This window comes from Plasmodium fragile (assembly GCF_000956335.1).
Source record: "Plasmodium fragile strain nilgiri unplaced genomic scaffold supercont1.75, whole genome shotgun sequence".
Classification (NCBI taxonomy): Eukaryota; Apicomplexa; class Aconoidasida; order Haemosporida; family Plasmodiidae; genus Plasmodium; species Plasmodium fragile.
The window spans coordinates 70,443-86,297 of record NW_012192655.1 but is presented as its reverse complement, the minus strand read 5'-3'; the positions used below and the strand labels follow the sequence as shown (position 1 = coordinate 86,297).

General features: G+C 36.4%; 4 protein-coding genes and 1 non-coding gene across 5 annotated transcripts; 4 read left to right on the top strand and 1 right to left on the bottom strand.

The window, feature by feature from the left end:
• Window positions 1-1,854: 1,854 nt before the first annotated feature.
• On the top strand, window positions 1,855-5,674 carry AK88_04778 (uncharacterized protein; the record flags this gene model as incomplete). The annotated part of the gene is made up of 5 exons (XM_012482383.1): window positions 1,855-1,967; window positions 2,166-2,244; window positions 2,463-2,579; window positions 2,776-2,975; window positions 3,154-5,674. The coding sequence occupies 5 exons, from the start codon at window positions 1,855-1,857 to the stop codon at window positions 5,672-5,674; spliced, it is 3,030 nt and encodes a 1,009-aa protein (XP_012337806.1).
• An 878-nt stretch (window positions 5,675-6,552) lies between these two features.
• On the bottom strand, window positions 6,553-7,672 carry AK88_04777 (uncharacterized protein; the record flags this gene model as incomplete). Its single annotated transcript, XM_012482382.1, has 3 exons — window positions 6,553-6,633; window positions 6,785-7,319; window positions 7,566-7,672. The coding sequence occupies 3 exons, from the start codon at window positions 7,670-7,672 to the stop codon at window positions 6,553-6,555; spliced, it is 723 nt and encodes a 240-aa protein (XP_012337805.1).
• Window positions 7,673-9,463: 1,791 nt separating this feature from the next.
• On the top strand, window positions 9,464-10,675 carry AK88_04776 (transcription elongation factor S-II; the record flags this gene model as incomplete). Its single annotated transcript, XM_012482381.1, has 1 exon — window positions 9,464-10,675. One exon carries the CDS (start codon window positions 9,464-9,466, stop codon window positions 10,673-10,675), a length of 1,212 nt encoding a protein of 403 aa, XP_012337804.1.
• Window positions 10,676-11,864: 1,189 nt separating this feature from the next.
• AK88_04775 (uncharacterized protein) lies at window positions 11,865-13,475 on the top strand (the record flags this gene model as incomplete). The annotated part of the gene is made up of 1 exon (XM_012482380.1): window positions 11,865-13,475. The coding sequence occupies one exon, from the start codon at window positions 11,865-11,867 to the stop codon at window positions 13,473-13,475; it is 1,611 nt and encodes a 536-aa protein (XP_012337803.1).
• A 1,362-nt stretch (window positions 13,476-14,837) lies between these two features.
• Window positions 14,838-14,909, top strand: AK88_04774. The gene has a single exon. It is a non-coding gene; the product is annotated as a tRNA-Asp (tRNA).
• The last annotated feature ends 946 nt before the right edge of the window (window positions 14,910-15,855 follow it).

Here is a 15,855-nt window from a genome sequence, read left to right as displayed (position 1 = left end):
ATATCCTTGTTTTGCACCTTCGTTTTGATGCAACGGTGCTTCCTTTTTTTTTAGAGCCGTTCAGTTTGATTCACCTTTTTAATGAGCCAATGTTCACTATTAATGCAACGTGTACATTGGCCAAAGCTTGTTAATTTATATTTTTAAGTTCCCTTTTGCGCTTGCGTCGGAATACATGTTAACCGTAAAAGGGCGCAGGTCTTTTCTACCTGTATTTATGACGGGCGGTCAACGGTTTTAATAGTAAGTGCATATCCGTGTTTTCTTTTTTTTCTCTCTTTTCGCAAATCGCTTGAGCACGTGCTGGGTGCTAAGCACAAGCATTTTTGTGTGCGCAGATGCACTTGTACATATACATGTGTAACGTGTATAATTCCCTTGCTATTGCATGTGTATGTAGCACGATTATGTGCTCACCATTTTCACAGCTCACACGAACTTTGGCAGAAAAAAGGAAAAAACAGAAAAGAGCTTTATTATTTGATAACACAATAAACCAAAATTCACATTTAAGAATTTGAATCAGTTTAATATTCCCCTCAATAGAGACAAGCATGAATACTTGTACATTTGCAGACATTTATGTATATGCAGGTATGGGTGTTCCGCCGTTTCCTTTACGTACGTATAGGGGGGGAATCATGTATGTCTTTACAATCTTTATTCATGCGGTCTTTTACTTCTATTCCCAGGGGACACGCATTTTTGCTGCGCTAAAGGGTGGGCTCACGACGAGGTGGTCATTCACGCAACAACACATGAAAATGTAAAAAACTTATGTGCATGGACACATATATGTTTACGTACAAATATATTATGTAGCATTTTAAAGACGCTATCCCGAATCGGAATTGCTTCCAATTGCTACAAATTGTTGCAGTTGCCGTGTCCACTTAACCAGTAACTTGCTAATTTTTTTTTTTTTAACATGTTCCTCCTGAAATTGGCAAATTTATGTACACAATGCCACAACTGAGAAAACTTTTTGTGAATGAATTTATTATTTGCGGTTCTCTAAATTGGACCACAGTAAAGGCATAAAAAAAATATTGGACCAGTCAAATTATGTACTTACATAATAATGTATAAATATATGGCTATTCGCATTTTGTGATAATGTTAATGGTAACCCTATAATAATTAAAAAATCCCCAAACAGTTACCAAATATTTTGCTTACTAATTTATTTTTGCGCTAGTGCAAATTGTTAAAATTGTGCATACAAAATATATTATTATATGACATACTTTTACGTATTAAAAAAAAAAAATATTGAAAAGGCCGAAGTGCTTTGGCTTTCACTAACTCCCTCTGGTGCCACGTTACGGGCGCAAAATGCAATTATATAACAAACGGTCCACCCCTGCATGAAGAGCCCCCTCATGGAACAAATGACCCCTTGATATTTTTACTTTCCCATTTTATTGTTACAGTATTACAATTATATGTACAATCCTCTTCACTCCGCATGCGCTAGAGCTGTTATTTTTTCGGGCTATCGTTTTTAACATAGCCACCTATATTTGAGTTTATATTGTTTTTTTCTTCCTTCAGCCTCCCGACGCGTTCCGCACCTCGTTATCATTTCTACCTTGTTTTGTAACCCCTTCCCCGCTGGGCCCCTCTGTGTTTTTTTTATTTTATTTATTTAGTATTATTAGTATTATTTTTATCTTCCGTTCAAGCATCCCAAATTATAATTTACTGCCTATTGGAAAGTGAAGAGACACTAAACCACCAGACTTCCCCTATGCGGTAGATGACCAATGCGCCAGCCAGTGCTTGAAATAATTCCCGCCTCTATGATAAAATTTGGACGCCTCCTTTTACAAAGATGAAATTATTATATAACAAATGAAAATATTAAAAAGAAATAAAACTTTGGAGAGAACGAATTTTGACAAAATAAATAATATACAAATATATGGAGAGAATAAAATACACTGCAAGGGGGGCTTCGTGTCAGGGTAAGTGCCCAACGCCGCAGAGACACTTTCTGCTGGTGTTAAGCAAATGCAATTTTCTCCCTTTTAAAAGCCAGAGAAAGGCGCAACATAGCATTCATCACAATTGTTATATTGAGATGCACTCATATGTATAAACATGTGCATACCTAAGCAACCTACTCATTTTACCGTTTCCTTGCTCTCCCTGTCCCCGTGCAGACCGGCCTTTTTAACGGTCATCTCGTCCCTTCTTATGATATTAATCCCAGTTGCCATCTTCCACGCCTTTACCTCAACAGTAAGCCGAAAGATACAAATTTGACACAAAATGGAGAGGTGGATATAGAATGCTCATATGTGTGCGAATCAGTTGTAAAGGGGTGATGCGTGTTGAATATCCAAATGTGTCCTATTCCCTTTTTGATGTGCCCTTTATTTGTACGAAGCATCCTTTTTATGACAGAATAACCTTCGCATATTGTTTAAACCCTTTTGTTTTTTTCCCCCTCCTCGCAGTGGTTCTTTGAAAGAGACATTTACTACATCTCATTACTCAACCTGTTCTTCTTCACACTCACCATTTACGCCTTTTTTAAAACGAGTTTTATGGACCCTGGTATAATACCAAGACAGGTAATGGCCATTACATATTGGTAGAAGTTTCACGCACACGTGAATGAAGCTTTTTGAATCTTTCTCATGTGGAATGGCTAATTGTGCAATTGCATGCGTTACGTGTTCTTTTATTTGAATAAAGTGTACCCATATTGGCACATTGACAATTATACTGTTAACCTCCCCTTGCCCCCCTCTCTCTCTCTGTGTGCAGAAATCCGTACTAAACATTTACGATGTGATAGTCCAACAATACCGGGAAACGCAACCACCACGACAGAAGGAGGTTTTGATAAATGGCAACTTTTACAAGCTCAAGTATTGCTACACGTGTAACATATATAGAGGCATAAGAACTGTACATTGTTCTATTTGTGACAACTGTGTGGAGAAATTCGATCACCACTGCCCATGGTAATACAAAGCGGAGGCTACCTTTGATAACGTGCACATGTGTATATATGTATAATGAGTGTGTGTGCTGCTTTATACGCTTACCTCCCCATTTGTACATATTCTCTTATCTGTGCACAGTTCGAAGGATTTCCTCATCGTTACTCATTCCCCTCCCCCCATCCGTTTTACCTCTTAGGGTTGGCAATTGCATCGGCACAAGAAACTACAAATACTTCGTGTACTTCGTTTTTAATCTGTACATCCTGATATGCATAACTCTTGGTGCGAGTATTTACAAACTGACCGTATGCATCAACAGCCTATCCGACCAGGGTTACAACACGGAGAAAATATTTATTCACATATGGCGCATGGCCACAGATAGCATAGTTTTGATCATATACACTATCCTAACCTTGTGGTTCGTTATAGGACTTCTGTGCTATCACATCTACACAATTGTGACAAATCAAACAACGTATGAGCAAATAAAAACCTTTTATCAAAACGATAATCCATTTAATATTGGTGTTTTTAACAATATAAAAGAGATACTTTTCACGAAGACGAGGCCGTCCTACATCGATTTTGTGAACCCACAATTACAAATTGTGGATCAGAAGTGCTCGCATAATGTAGTGGGCCTACACGATGTAGCTATCAACATAGAGGAAGAACAAGATGGTAGTAATTATTCACTCAGTAGTGGAAACAAAAATGAAAAAAAAAAGAAAAAATTTTCCTCCATGGAATCACGCATAGGAGACTGCAAATGGACCAAAAAAGGAAGAGATTATCATTCGATGAATATTCATGATAGCAAATATAGAACAAAAAAATCTTATAATGTAAAGAAAAAGATAAAGAAAGAAAAAAGTTTAGAAGAATATGATATTACCAAACTGAGCAATATTTCCTATAAAGAAATTGAAATGAATTCAACACATTTCAAGTACGATAAAAATAAAAATACCAAGTTGACTAAAATTAAATTTTCTAGTCTTAGGAAGAAGAATAGCTACTCCGAAGAATTAAGTTACGATTTTGAACAAGTCAGTCCATACACACAAAAAAGGATCATAAATTTGGATAATGTCATAGGTTCTTTATACATTAAGAACGACTCGTCATCAACAGGCAGCTCTAATAATGATATGTGCAGTGACATATGTAACGAGAGCAGGGCCAGCTACGTAGGAGACGAAATGAATGCAGACGAACTATATGAATATCAGGATGATGATATAATTCGAGTGCACAGAAAGAGAGTGAGCAATAATAACAACTACATTATTGTTATTAAGAACTGGAAGAGAGACAGCGAATACTCTAAGAGCGCTATAGGAAAAGGAGGGGGGCTAATCAAAAGTAGCTTGAGTACGGACTGCCCCAGTAGAAACAGTGCAGGGAAAAGCGGCCTACGCAAAAAAGGGATACACGATGGTGATTCCCTTGCCCCACTTGGTCATTCTAAACAAATTAGATGGAAACAAACTAACGGCGAAACAAAAATTAATTGCTTCAACAACATGACGCACGTGAAGAAAACATTAGAATACCCAATTCCGCGTAAGAAAAAATTTCCATTTATGCGTAAGTTTAAAAAAAAAATGAAGACCTATTACGTAGTCAGATACGCCAACATAAATAAGAAAGATTTTTCGGCCTACTGCAAGAAGGCCAGTACGGACGTAGAAATGAATAGCGTTAAACAGATGAGCAAGGTCAAGACGATAAAGAAGGTAAACTACTTGCGGAAGTTATTTTCCAGGAAGCGCCATCAAGACAAAAGTGGTCATAAGAATCGGGGAAAAAAAATGTTCAGCACCGCAGAGAGTGTCAGTTGGCAGGACGAAACATGCAATTGCAGTGGCGGCGGTGTCGATGGAGCTGGGAGGAATCCCCAAAAGGGACACGATGACTGTTCTACCAATGCGCAAGCCAGTGAGAAAATTATACTCAAAAAGAGGAAGAAGAAGATGATGGCCTTGCAGAAGGATGTCATCATCAGCATATATAATTATAAGCCCAAGGATAAGAGGGAGAGGACCAAGCAGTGGGGTGCAAGCTCTGCCATGTTGGGAAAAAATGCACCGCATGAAAAGGAACCAGTGGGTCATGTGGAAGAAAATGGCGAGCATAAACGCAGCAGCGAGGAGGAGGATACAGATTTGTCTCATCAAACCAACCTCCAAATGCACGGAGACACCTCAACCAAACACGCAGAAGAGAAACAAAAGATGATGGACTTGAAGCTACCTGCATATTACCTCTCAGGAATAGACAACGCTGAGCTGGATAATTTCAGCAAGATATGCGAAATGAGGTACACCAAAATGTACAAGTGGAAATATAAAAAGATGCACAAGAGGATACTGCGAAAGGAAAGAGTAAAACTGCTATCCAGGCCGCACAAGAACATCCACCTATATTATAACAACAAAAATTATTGCATTGACGAGTCTACAGATTGGCATCAAAACAGTCAACTGTTAAGCGAATACATGGACGCTAATCATAACTTTAAGAAAATTAAAAAAAGCAATAAATTTGATAATTTAAAATTGTTTAATTATTTAATTCACAAGCATAAACAAGATAAAGACCGCTCAGATAACAAAAAGAAAAGCAAGGCGTCCAAATTTTTTTATTTTTTTACATCCTTTGCTCTAATAATTAATTGTATACACATACCCGCTAGTAATGATAATGACTGATTATTGGTATGGAAGCTCTGCTTGCCAATTTTGTGTTATTTTTGCTTTTTTTTTTCTTTTTTTTTTTATTCTCCGTGTCGTGATTATTTGGGTTTAATTTGGAAAATGGTAGCAGCAAAGTGGATAAGCAGCACCGTGGCAGTTTCGCAGAAATGCAAAATGGTCAAACCGGTGTGTACGCATACTACACATGATATATATATGTGTACGCATATATATATATATATATATATATATATATTTGTATTTTTGTTTTTTTTAGTTCTACTAACAAATAGAGTGTAACCATTCAGTTTTGTATTCAACTTCACCTTTTCATCCATGTATTTTTTCCCGTCTCTTTTTTTTTTTCTACCTAATAATGCTTTGTTTAAGCCATTCATAAATGTCTGCCCATGTTTTTATTCCCCCCGCATTTCATCCTTTGATCCATTTGTTTTAATTTTACACATACATATGCTAATATGTGTGCGTACATGTGAGCACATTTACTCCACTTTATATGGATCTCCACAAATGTGTCTGTATTAAACTTCGATAATAACATTATCACATTTTTTTTTTTTTTTTATTACAAAAAGGTTAGCTATTTAAAAGTTTCATCAAAATAAATTAGATTTTTTAATACATATCGGAATGTGGAATATAAGAGCGCGAGAAACAAAAAAAAAATTTAACGGAAAAAAGGTCTTATCAGGTCAATGATAACAGTTAAATTTTCCTACCAAGGGTTATTTTATTTTTGTGTTTTTTCCACATCAAGGGGCAAAAATTGCGGCAAATTGGGGGAGAGTAAATCACTCCAATCGGAAGAATTAACACTTTTGTCTATTCGTCCCCCATGTCCCCACCCCTCTTGTGACATTTCATTAATTTTTCTAAACGCTCGAGTCTTTATTTACCATCTCGTTGAGCAGATCCTCATAAATTATGTAGTCCTTCTTATACACTTTATCCTTCTGTCGATCGGGGGAAAAAGTTATTTATGTGTACAGTGTCTCACGTAAGGAAAGCGTGTTCAAATCATCATATAGCATATAGCATACAGCGTTATAGAATGGAGCTGTTGACATGACGTGATGCAAGAGACGTCTCCATTGAAACACTTACCGTCTTGATCCAGTCAAAGAATTCGTCAAAATCTGCATTGCTTAATGGTTCCCCTAAGTACTGAAGAATAAATCTGAGCTTTTTGATGGATATTCTTCCATTGCCTTTTTCATCGAAAATTTCAAAAGAGTTTAAAACATTTGATGGCTTAGTTTCATTGGTTATATTTGGCAGTTGAATGATCCTGAAAAATTCCTTTATACTAAATAAATTTTTATTTTCTTCTTCTTTCTTCTTTTTTTCTTCTTTTTGTTTTTCCAATTCGATAAAATTATCATAATTTTTTAAATCGCTTAGCATTTTTGATATATTGTTATTATTATCATCATCGTCCTCCTTAGTTCTTTCAACTTGCTTAGGGTTCAACGTATCATTATTGCCGTCTTTTTCCTTTGCAGTAATTTCTGTTTCCCTCTTTTCATTTACTTGTGTATTGTTTTCCCTAATTTTGTTTTCGATAATTTTGTCTTTTATCTTATCAATTTCTTTTAGAGACACGTTGTATCCGCTGCAGCGCAGGAGGCTTCCTAACAGACTGAAAAATTCGGTGAATAAGCGTTTATGTGTGAGAACATATAGAACGGGGTGACGTGAGTTGACTTCTTGAATTCCTCGCTGTATGTTACGTGTGAGGATGAATCATAGACCACGCAACACTTACGAGATAGTGCGCACACATAATGAAGAAAACCATTACTTCCCCCCCCACATGCGCCATCACATTTTGCCTATCACATTCGTTTCTCCTTAGTTGTGCCTAGTTCGAGCATATTATTCATACTGAAATCTGAGAAGACCTTTTTTTTTTTTATCCAAATAGTTGAACGCCTTTACTGTTTTTTTAATTTGGTATTCCGTCAAATGGAACGTTTCGCCCTCATATTCCATTTTGCGTAAAAATAAGACAGCAGTTTTTATACTGGTGGGTCAAGCATTTCTGTGTTTAAATATTACTGATGCAGGAGCGGAAGGCAGCGTCTTTACTAGAAAGTAGAGAAATACACGCTCGCTTATTTAGTCACTGTTCGGGTTGTACCAAGAAGGGAAACAGCAGGGGAATAGCAAGGGAATAACAGGGGAATTTTGTTGTTTTTTTTTCCTAAATGAGAGAAAAACGGAAATGATGCCAAATGATTGCTATTTTGGCGCTGCCTTTCTTCGCTAAGACGTATGCTTTTTTGTTAAAAATGTCGACAATGACAGTCCCTTTCGAAATGACGTTGACACGCAAAAGGGAGAAAAAAAAAGAAAAAAGGAGAAACGTGAAAAAGCTATTGGACCTTTTTGGAGACTTATGGGACATATTAATTTGAACGCTGTCGTTTTATTCCTCACAATCCCTTTGTGCGTTATTTTTTCCTTATATCATTTAGCCTTTTTTTTTTTTTTTTTTTTTTGCTAATATAGACAAATGGTATCCATGTGCAGGAAAAAACTTTCGACCTTCCACTTTTTGGAATAAGAATAATGCCGCTCTGGGTTGATATAATCGCGCATCACACGCTAAAAATACGAAGTTGCAGTTATTTGGGGCCACGGAAAAAATACCTCCCAAGGATGTATTCACAAATGTGCGTTTTGCTTGCGCGTGCATTTAATTGCCACAACTGTACAGAGGCCAAAAAGGGTAAATAAACCTTCGCGTAGCATATGATAAAATTTTCCAAAAGAACAATGGGCCGAATAAAGCCATATGATAGAGAAGCTTAAACAAAACTACGCGAAATGAAGTGAAATAGAAAAGTGCGGAACATAAGCATAAGGGCACATATACCCATATTCCCGCGCGTGCGTTAATTTTATACTTACGTTTTTCCATACGTAATGCGTGCGATTGTTCTTAATTTTATTTTTTCGCCCTCTCCAAACGTACTTGCCACCCCGCGATTGCGCAAATTGCCATGAGCAAGAATATATATATCCTTGAAAACACCACAAATTGTTTTGTACCACGCGTAGAATGAATATATATACATACAACAGATGTACCTATGCGCTTACGCGTGAGGACGCTTATGAATACACGCCCTGTGATTATGTGCCCAAGTAGGCAACACTATGCAAAGGTGCACAGAGAAGCCACGAAAGCAAAACCAAAAGAAAAGAACAAATTAAAAAAAAAAAAAACATAACAAGTTTATGCCCATTGACCAAGAGTCTGGTGCGGGGACAAATTATTTCTTTATACATGGATGAAACGTGCATGTGTATCGTATGCATAACTCGTAGCCCCAATTTGACGAAAGTATCATGAAGTTTCTCCATTTGCTGAGCTAATACATGACGGAACATTACAAACTACGTACGTGTCGAGCGGATCCCTAAATAGGAGAGGTGCACTCGTACACATGAACACGGTGTACTACCTGTTTGCCTCTCTTCCCTTGGAGTTCTCCGAAGACACATCGCACGTAGACTGGAAGAGAATGGTAACAAAAAAAAAAGAAGAAAAGAAACAGAAATATACAAGGAAACATAAAAAATTGCCAGTATTATAACGACATAGAAGGAAGTGTAACGAAACAAAAGGGAAGATTAAAGAAGGACAAGCCCCTCGCACCGCACATCATGCCCCAATTATGCATAGTCATAAACTGCTCTTTGTCAGTTAGCCGTCCGCTAGTCCCCCCCCCGTAAATTATATACTTTTTTTTTTTTTTTAACGCCCCCATAAAAAATATGACTCTGACGGAAAATATTACAAAAATCACCACCATTCAAGAAAGATTAAAAGATAAGGAAAGCAAATATTTAAGCTCCAACGAAGAGGAGGAGGATGTGGACGCAGAAGCAGAGGAGCACAATGAAACAATCGATGAGAGCACAATAAAAGAAATTATACAAGACCTAAATTTGTTAAAAGACGTAGAAATAAATAAAGACATTTTAAAGCAAACCAAGATAGGAGTAACCGTTAATAAATTTACCAAAATAAAAAATGTGGAAATACAGGATGTTGCAAAGGATCTTGTCCACAAGTGGAAAAATATTGCTATAAAGGAAAAACACTCCTCTTCAACGGGTAGTAAAGGTGCAGAAAGTCTGAAGAAAAGAAAATCTGAGCTAGTCGATGGGCCTGATAATCACACGTGTTCAGATGAATACGAATTAAAAAAGGTAAAAGTTAAAAATGACAATGAGGATAAATCAGATCAGGGAACAATACAAAGTGGTAATCCCAATCATAGTGAAGCGAATAATAAGACGGACGATCCCCTCCTGTCCAACAAAAATCACAATAATGAAAACTTACCAGTAAAAGGAAGCATTAAAAATAGCTATAAGATTAGCGAACTGAAACACATTAACACAGATTTAAAGGCACTCGCTGAGTGGAATTATAATGGAAAATTTCACAATGATGTACTTCGAGATAAAGCGAAACAATTTTTATTTAAAGCTTTCATTACCGGCTCAGATGACAATTTGCTCTACCTTATTGATAGAAAAAAGCTAAACGAGATTATATACAATATAGAAAACGAACTACACAAATTTTTTATCGAAAAAAAACAATCACAGAAAGAGTACAATATGCAATTAAAATCAATCAAGTTTAATTTATGTGATAAAAAAAACCCAAGCTTTAACGAAAAAGTTTATGCAGAATATATCTCACCAAAAACTATTGCTACTATGAATTCTCAAGAAATGGCTAGCGATGAGAAAAAAAAGGAACGAAATAAATGCCTGCAAGAAAGTTTAGAGGCTTGTCAGTCCGACTGGGATGTTAAAAATATTCTTTTAAAACAAAATAGAAAGGGAGAATTTCAGTGTTTTAAATGTAAGGGTTATGACACTGTCTACCAGCAGCTCCAAACTAGGAGCAGCGACGAGCCCATGACGACCTTCGTCACGTGCTTAAAATGTAACAACCGTTGGAAATTTTGAGGAAAAGCGCGTCTATGTGTACTTTGCATATGCCATGCTTAGTGTAACCCACTTCCCCTGAGCAGGCCTCTCTGCAAAGTTGGCAGATTAAATAGAACTAACTTTTTAAAAGTGCACCGTCGTGATGACATATATACGTGTAACATACGTTCAAGTGTAACTCCTTTTTCATGCCGTGGTACACATGCGTATGCTACCCTTTGGTACATTACCTTGTATGTATCAAAATTGTTTGTGTGCATTTCTATTTTTTTCTTCTTTCACCTTTGTATCTTTATCTGCCTCCTCCTACCTTGTATTGTTTACCGTATTTCTTCTACTGTTTTTTTTTTTTTTTCTAAACGAAGATGGGAAAAAATATATACAAAAAAAAAAACAAAACAGCGTGCGTTATGTGTAAATGAGCAGGCAATGTGTGCATCCCAGCGTTATTATGCGCGCACGCTCATATGCCTACAAAGGAAGCATGCCTTGACGCTACCTTTTCCCGACCATTTCGCGCGTAGATGTCTCAACAACATCGCGTTTATTGCACTTCCCTCCTTTGTTTGTTCCCTATATGCACAGCAACTTTTTTTTTAAATTGTCACCATGTTACAACCCACTATATAAGCACATGTGCATACGCATCCTCCCATGTGTTCATGTATGTATAAACATGAGGCACCCTATTTTCTCCTTCATGATTTCTTCCCTGCGTACTATTTTTTGGGAAAATTTCGTATTCATTCACCTATGTTGTAATCTGTGTGTATTTTTTTTTTTTTTTTTTTTTTTTCCTGTAAAATTGGATATAAAAGGTAATTTACCTTTTTTTTTCAACCTACTTAAGGGTAAAAACATGTTACAAGCGGTCTGACAAGTTAACTTTTATTACATATATGCATCAAAACATTTCTGCATGCTATGTAACTCTTTATGTAGCAATAAGTAAACGCATACTCATCCTCCACAGTGAATAAGTGCATAGCACACATGACGCTATCCGCAGCCTTTTTTTTTTTTTTTTGTTGCGTTATATATTTTAAAAACATAAAATGACATAGGAAATATAATGCCTTTTTTACCCACCCACAATACAACATTTGTATGTATCTAATTCCTGGGGCAATTGTGAATTTTGGAAAAAGGAATTTTTAACAGGATAAATTAAGCGAGAGAAAAATATACACCTGAAGAGGGGGAAAAGATGAGCAGCCGTTCTTTCAGCTCATCAGTGAATGACAGCGATGATGATGGTAAATACAAAAATGAAACAAGTAAAAGAGGCTACAAAAATGACAAAGAGGAACACGAAAAAGGGCTAAAAAATAAATCGCGTAGGAATAGCACTGGCGACGCAGGAAAATGTAACCACGGAAGCGACCCTTCCAGTTCTCCAAATTTAAAAAATCAGCATAGTGATAAACGTAAACATAAACATATGAAAAAATCAGAGGAAGAAAATAATTCCGATCATAGAAAAAGCTCTAAAGAAAAAAAAAAGAAACATGTAGCCCGTAGCAGCAGCTCGTCATACGATAAACATTCTAAGAAGAAAAGAAGGAAAGGCAAAGAAACACTGCATAAGTTAAAAAATGACAAATATGAAGACGCCGTGCGGAGGAACAAAGGAAGAAGAACTTCTTCCTGCCCACGTAGGAAGAAGCATTGCAGTGATAGTGATGAATCCGAGGGGGAAAATTCCCCAAGGGGAAGACGGACAAGACATCGCAATAACAAACGTAGGAAAACCATTTCCCGTTCGTCTTCCCTCGACGAAAGAAGGGGATCGAAGTCTCATTCTAGGAGGGGAAGCAGCAGCAGTCGGGGAAGTAGCTACAGTGACACATCATTCGATGAAAGCGACGTGAGTGATACGTCACATGAGGAAAGTGACACGACCAGTAGCCCCTCCGATGAAAGTAGTGTAAGCAGTGGTTCCTCAAACAAAGAGGGGCCCGAGGAGGAGGTGGAGGAGGAGACGAAGGCACCAAGGGGAGATGCTTCAAGTGCGGTAAACAAGAAGGAACAATACGACGCACACATATATGACAGCAAGGAAATGATAAGATTGACTATCAACATTCTCCAGAACTACAACTTTTTAAACAATTTAAAAATATTATATCAAAAGTTAGACAAGAAAAAAAAAATTTCACTTGAAAGTATGAAAGATTTAAAATTAAAAAAAAAATTAAGGCATTTATTTAGAGCATGGAAATTAGAAAAGGAGGGAGAGTTCTACAGAAAGCCTATTAATTTTAAAGAAAATATACTTGACATTTTTAACAGTTTATTATATTACTTTTTGTCCAAACTGGATATAAATAAGCTGAGGCGCAACATTAACAAACGAAAAGCTAGCTCGTTGAAGAGGGGCGATTCGAAGGAACATGATAACCATGCTGAAGGAGTAAACAGTCCACGTGATGATTACGATATTGATAACAGCAATTACTATGATAGTAATTTTATTGTGAATTTTGAAGAGGAGGATTACTCCCATTTGATGCAAAACAGTAAGGAAAAAATGAAAAGTTTGAGAGAGTTACATGAAGAAGGGTGTTTTACAAATACAAAGGAACAATATAAAGAATTTTTAGAAAAACATAAAACAATAGACTTATGGGGTAAAAATGAGCAAGAGCAAAAGTTTCTGTTGAACTCGAAAAATTCAGTTAAAGAGAGGAGAATGTTTGATAGGGAAACTGACTTGGCCATAAACAGGTTTGTAAAAAAGGACCATTATAAGAAATTGATTCAGCGTACAAAGCAGCACGTGGATGATAAGTTTCACAAGACGAGCGATCGGGTCTAGCCTATTGCTAGCCTTTCCTCCTCCCCGCCCCCTCTGTATGTTTATTACACATCACACAGGACGTTTTTTCGCATGTACTTAACACAAATGTTGTATATTCAACATTAACTGAAGGGTTAAACGGAGGTAAAGGAAGGAGCGCACCTCGTGGCCGCACATTTGATGAAGCTATTTCATCAGTGTAAGCAAACATGGTCTGTAACTACAATGGACAATTTTTTCGCGCTCTAGTGCATACGTATGTGTGTGCTTTTTTTTTTTTTTTTTTGTTTATCGAATTCAGAGCAGAAATGTCGTGCACGTTGAAGTTTTGTTTTTAATTTTGTTAATAATTAATTATCATTTTTGTGTTTCGCATTTTGAATTTTTTTTTTTTTTTTTTTTTGTACAAAATTTTGTCACTAATGAGCTACCATTTTTACGAACTTTACGCACATACGCTTTGCGTACAGCTTAATCCCTAAAACCCATATTTGAGTTGGGCCTTGCGCCCATTTTTCTTTAGATCGGTTCATGGGATGTAGAAATTGTGAATTGCACATAGTAGAATGAGACAACCTTTTTAAGGATGTCCTCACACCATTTGTGCGCGTGAAATAAACATCCTGATGGCATTATTACAGATGCGAATTTGTTTGAGCAAACGGTGCTGCTAATAAGGTGCCACAATTTCTACCAATAATTTTGCAATTAAATTTGAACAAATTCATTTTCATTCCTCTTTCCCCGTACACTTGCTGTATTACAAATTCCTTATTGTCTCACTCATTCTATTCATATGGTGTTGTTTGTCATAAGGAAGGGGAGAAAAAGTTAAACTCATTTTTGCCACATAAAACGGGGACCATCACGTGATTAATACTATTGACATATAATTGAACATAAATTATTCAGTTTTACATGAGATTGCTTGGGGGTTATATGTACAAATATGGCGATTCTGCTTAACCTTTTTTTAATCTTTTTGCGCTTTGAACAATCTTTCATATTGTTCTTAATTTTTAACAAAAAAGATGTCAAAATGAATGAGGACATAATGCTTTAATTTTTTTTTTTTTTATCACCAAAAAATTAATAAAATGTTGTAGAATAAAAAAAAAAAGGTGAATTTTCTCTAAAATTTGCGAGCTCCTAAAAACATGTTATGAAAAAGTTGGGCAACAAATTTGAAGTGATAATTTCTTTTTAGGGGGGGATTTAAAAACGTACAATGAGGTGCCTTCGCTGAGCTCGCTTACATGTGAAGAAGAACGTTTTTTGCTGTTGCGCGCATCTGTTTGTACTCGGTCGAAAGAGAACATCTGTACTTTTGTGGCAGCTTCAGTTTATATTATGACTGTTAGGAAAGTAACAAATATTGAATCCGAGATAGTATAGTGGCAAGTATTTCCGCCTGTCACGCGGAAGACCCGGGTTCAATTCCCGGTCTCGGAGTTTTCAAAATTTTTTTTTATTTTGCATCAAATTTCTTTATTTCTATATTAAAAATTTCTTTATTACCCTTTTTCTTATTACCTTTTCTTACTGCTGCTTAAACATCCCATTTGAACTAAACATAAACTGACATACGTTAAAAAAACAAATTGCGACCTTATTGAGTTATTCAATTAACAGTATAATTATTTCATAAATTACACCTTTTTTCAAACTTTTTATTATTTCATCTCTTAAAATATTTCATAAACGCATCTAATGTACGACAATGGATTAATAAATGGGGAGTTGGCTGCTCCAATCCTCAACCGCTTCGCTGTCATGGAGTGGCATGTCATTGTACAGACGTTCATTTGCCTACATTTTTTAGTAAGCCATTGTGCACAACCCAACATTTTTATCGTTGGCAAATGGGGGGAAAGCACGCGTTAATTAAGGCAGTCTTCGAAGTGCAACTGTAAACTTTTGATTTACTCTACACCCCGTGGACACTGCCATGATTTGTTTCACCCCAATCATAAATACGACAAAATCGTTTTCGATGTTTTTTCAAAAAAAATTTCTTTTTTTTTTCATCCTCCAAATGGTTTCAACAATTCGAAACTTTTACCGTTATGGACATACAATGAAAGATTTACTCTTCAGTAAAATCTTCCCTTTGAATATGCCATACGTCATGGGAGAAAAAAACAAAAGCCTACGCACTATAGGTACACAATAGTCTGTGTACGCATTTTTCCTATTCGCATTCATCAGTGCCAGTTCGAAAGACATGAAAACAAAACAGACCTTTACATATCCCAAAAGGGAACTTGCCGTTGTGCGGGGCAAACATATAGCAATATTCATCATATGGTGTTCCAAACGGGGTACCATTTTTAAAATGGGCCAAAAATTGATTTAACGTGCTTATCCACCTTTCAGCTCATGTGATGGCAATCTTTTT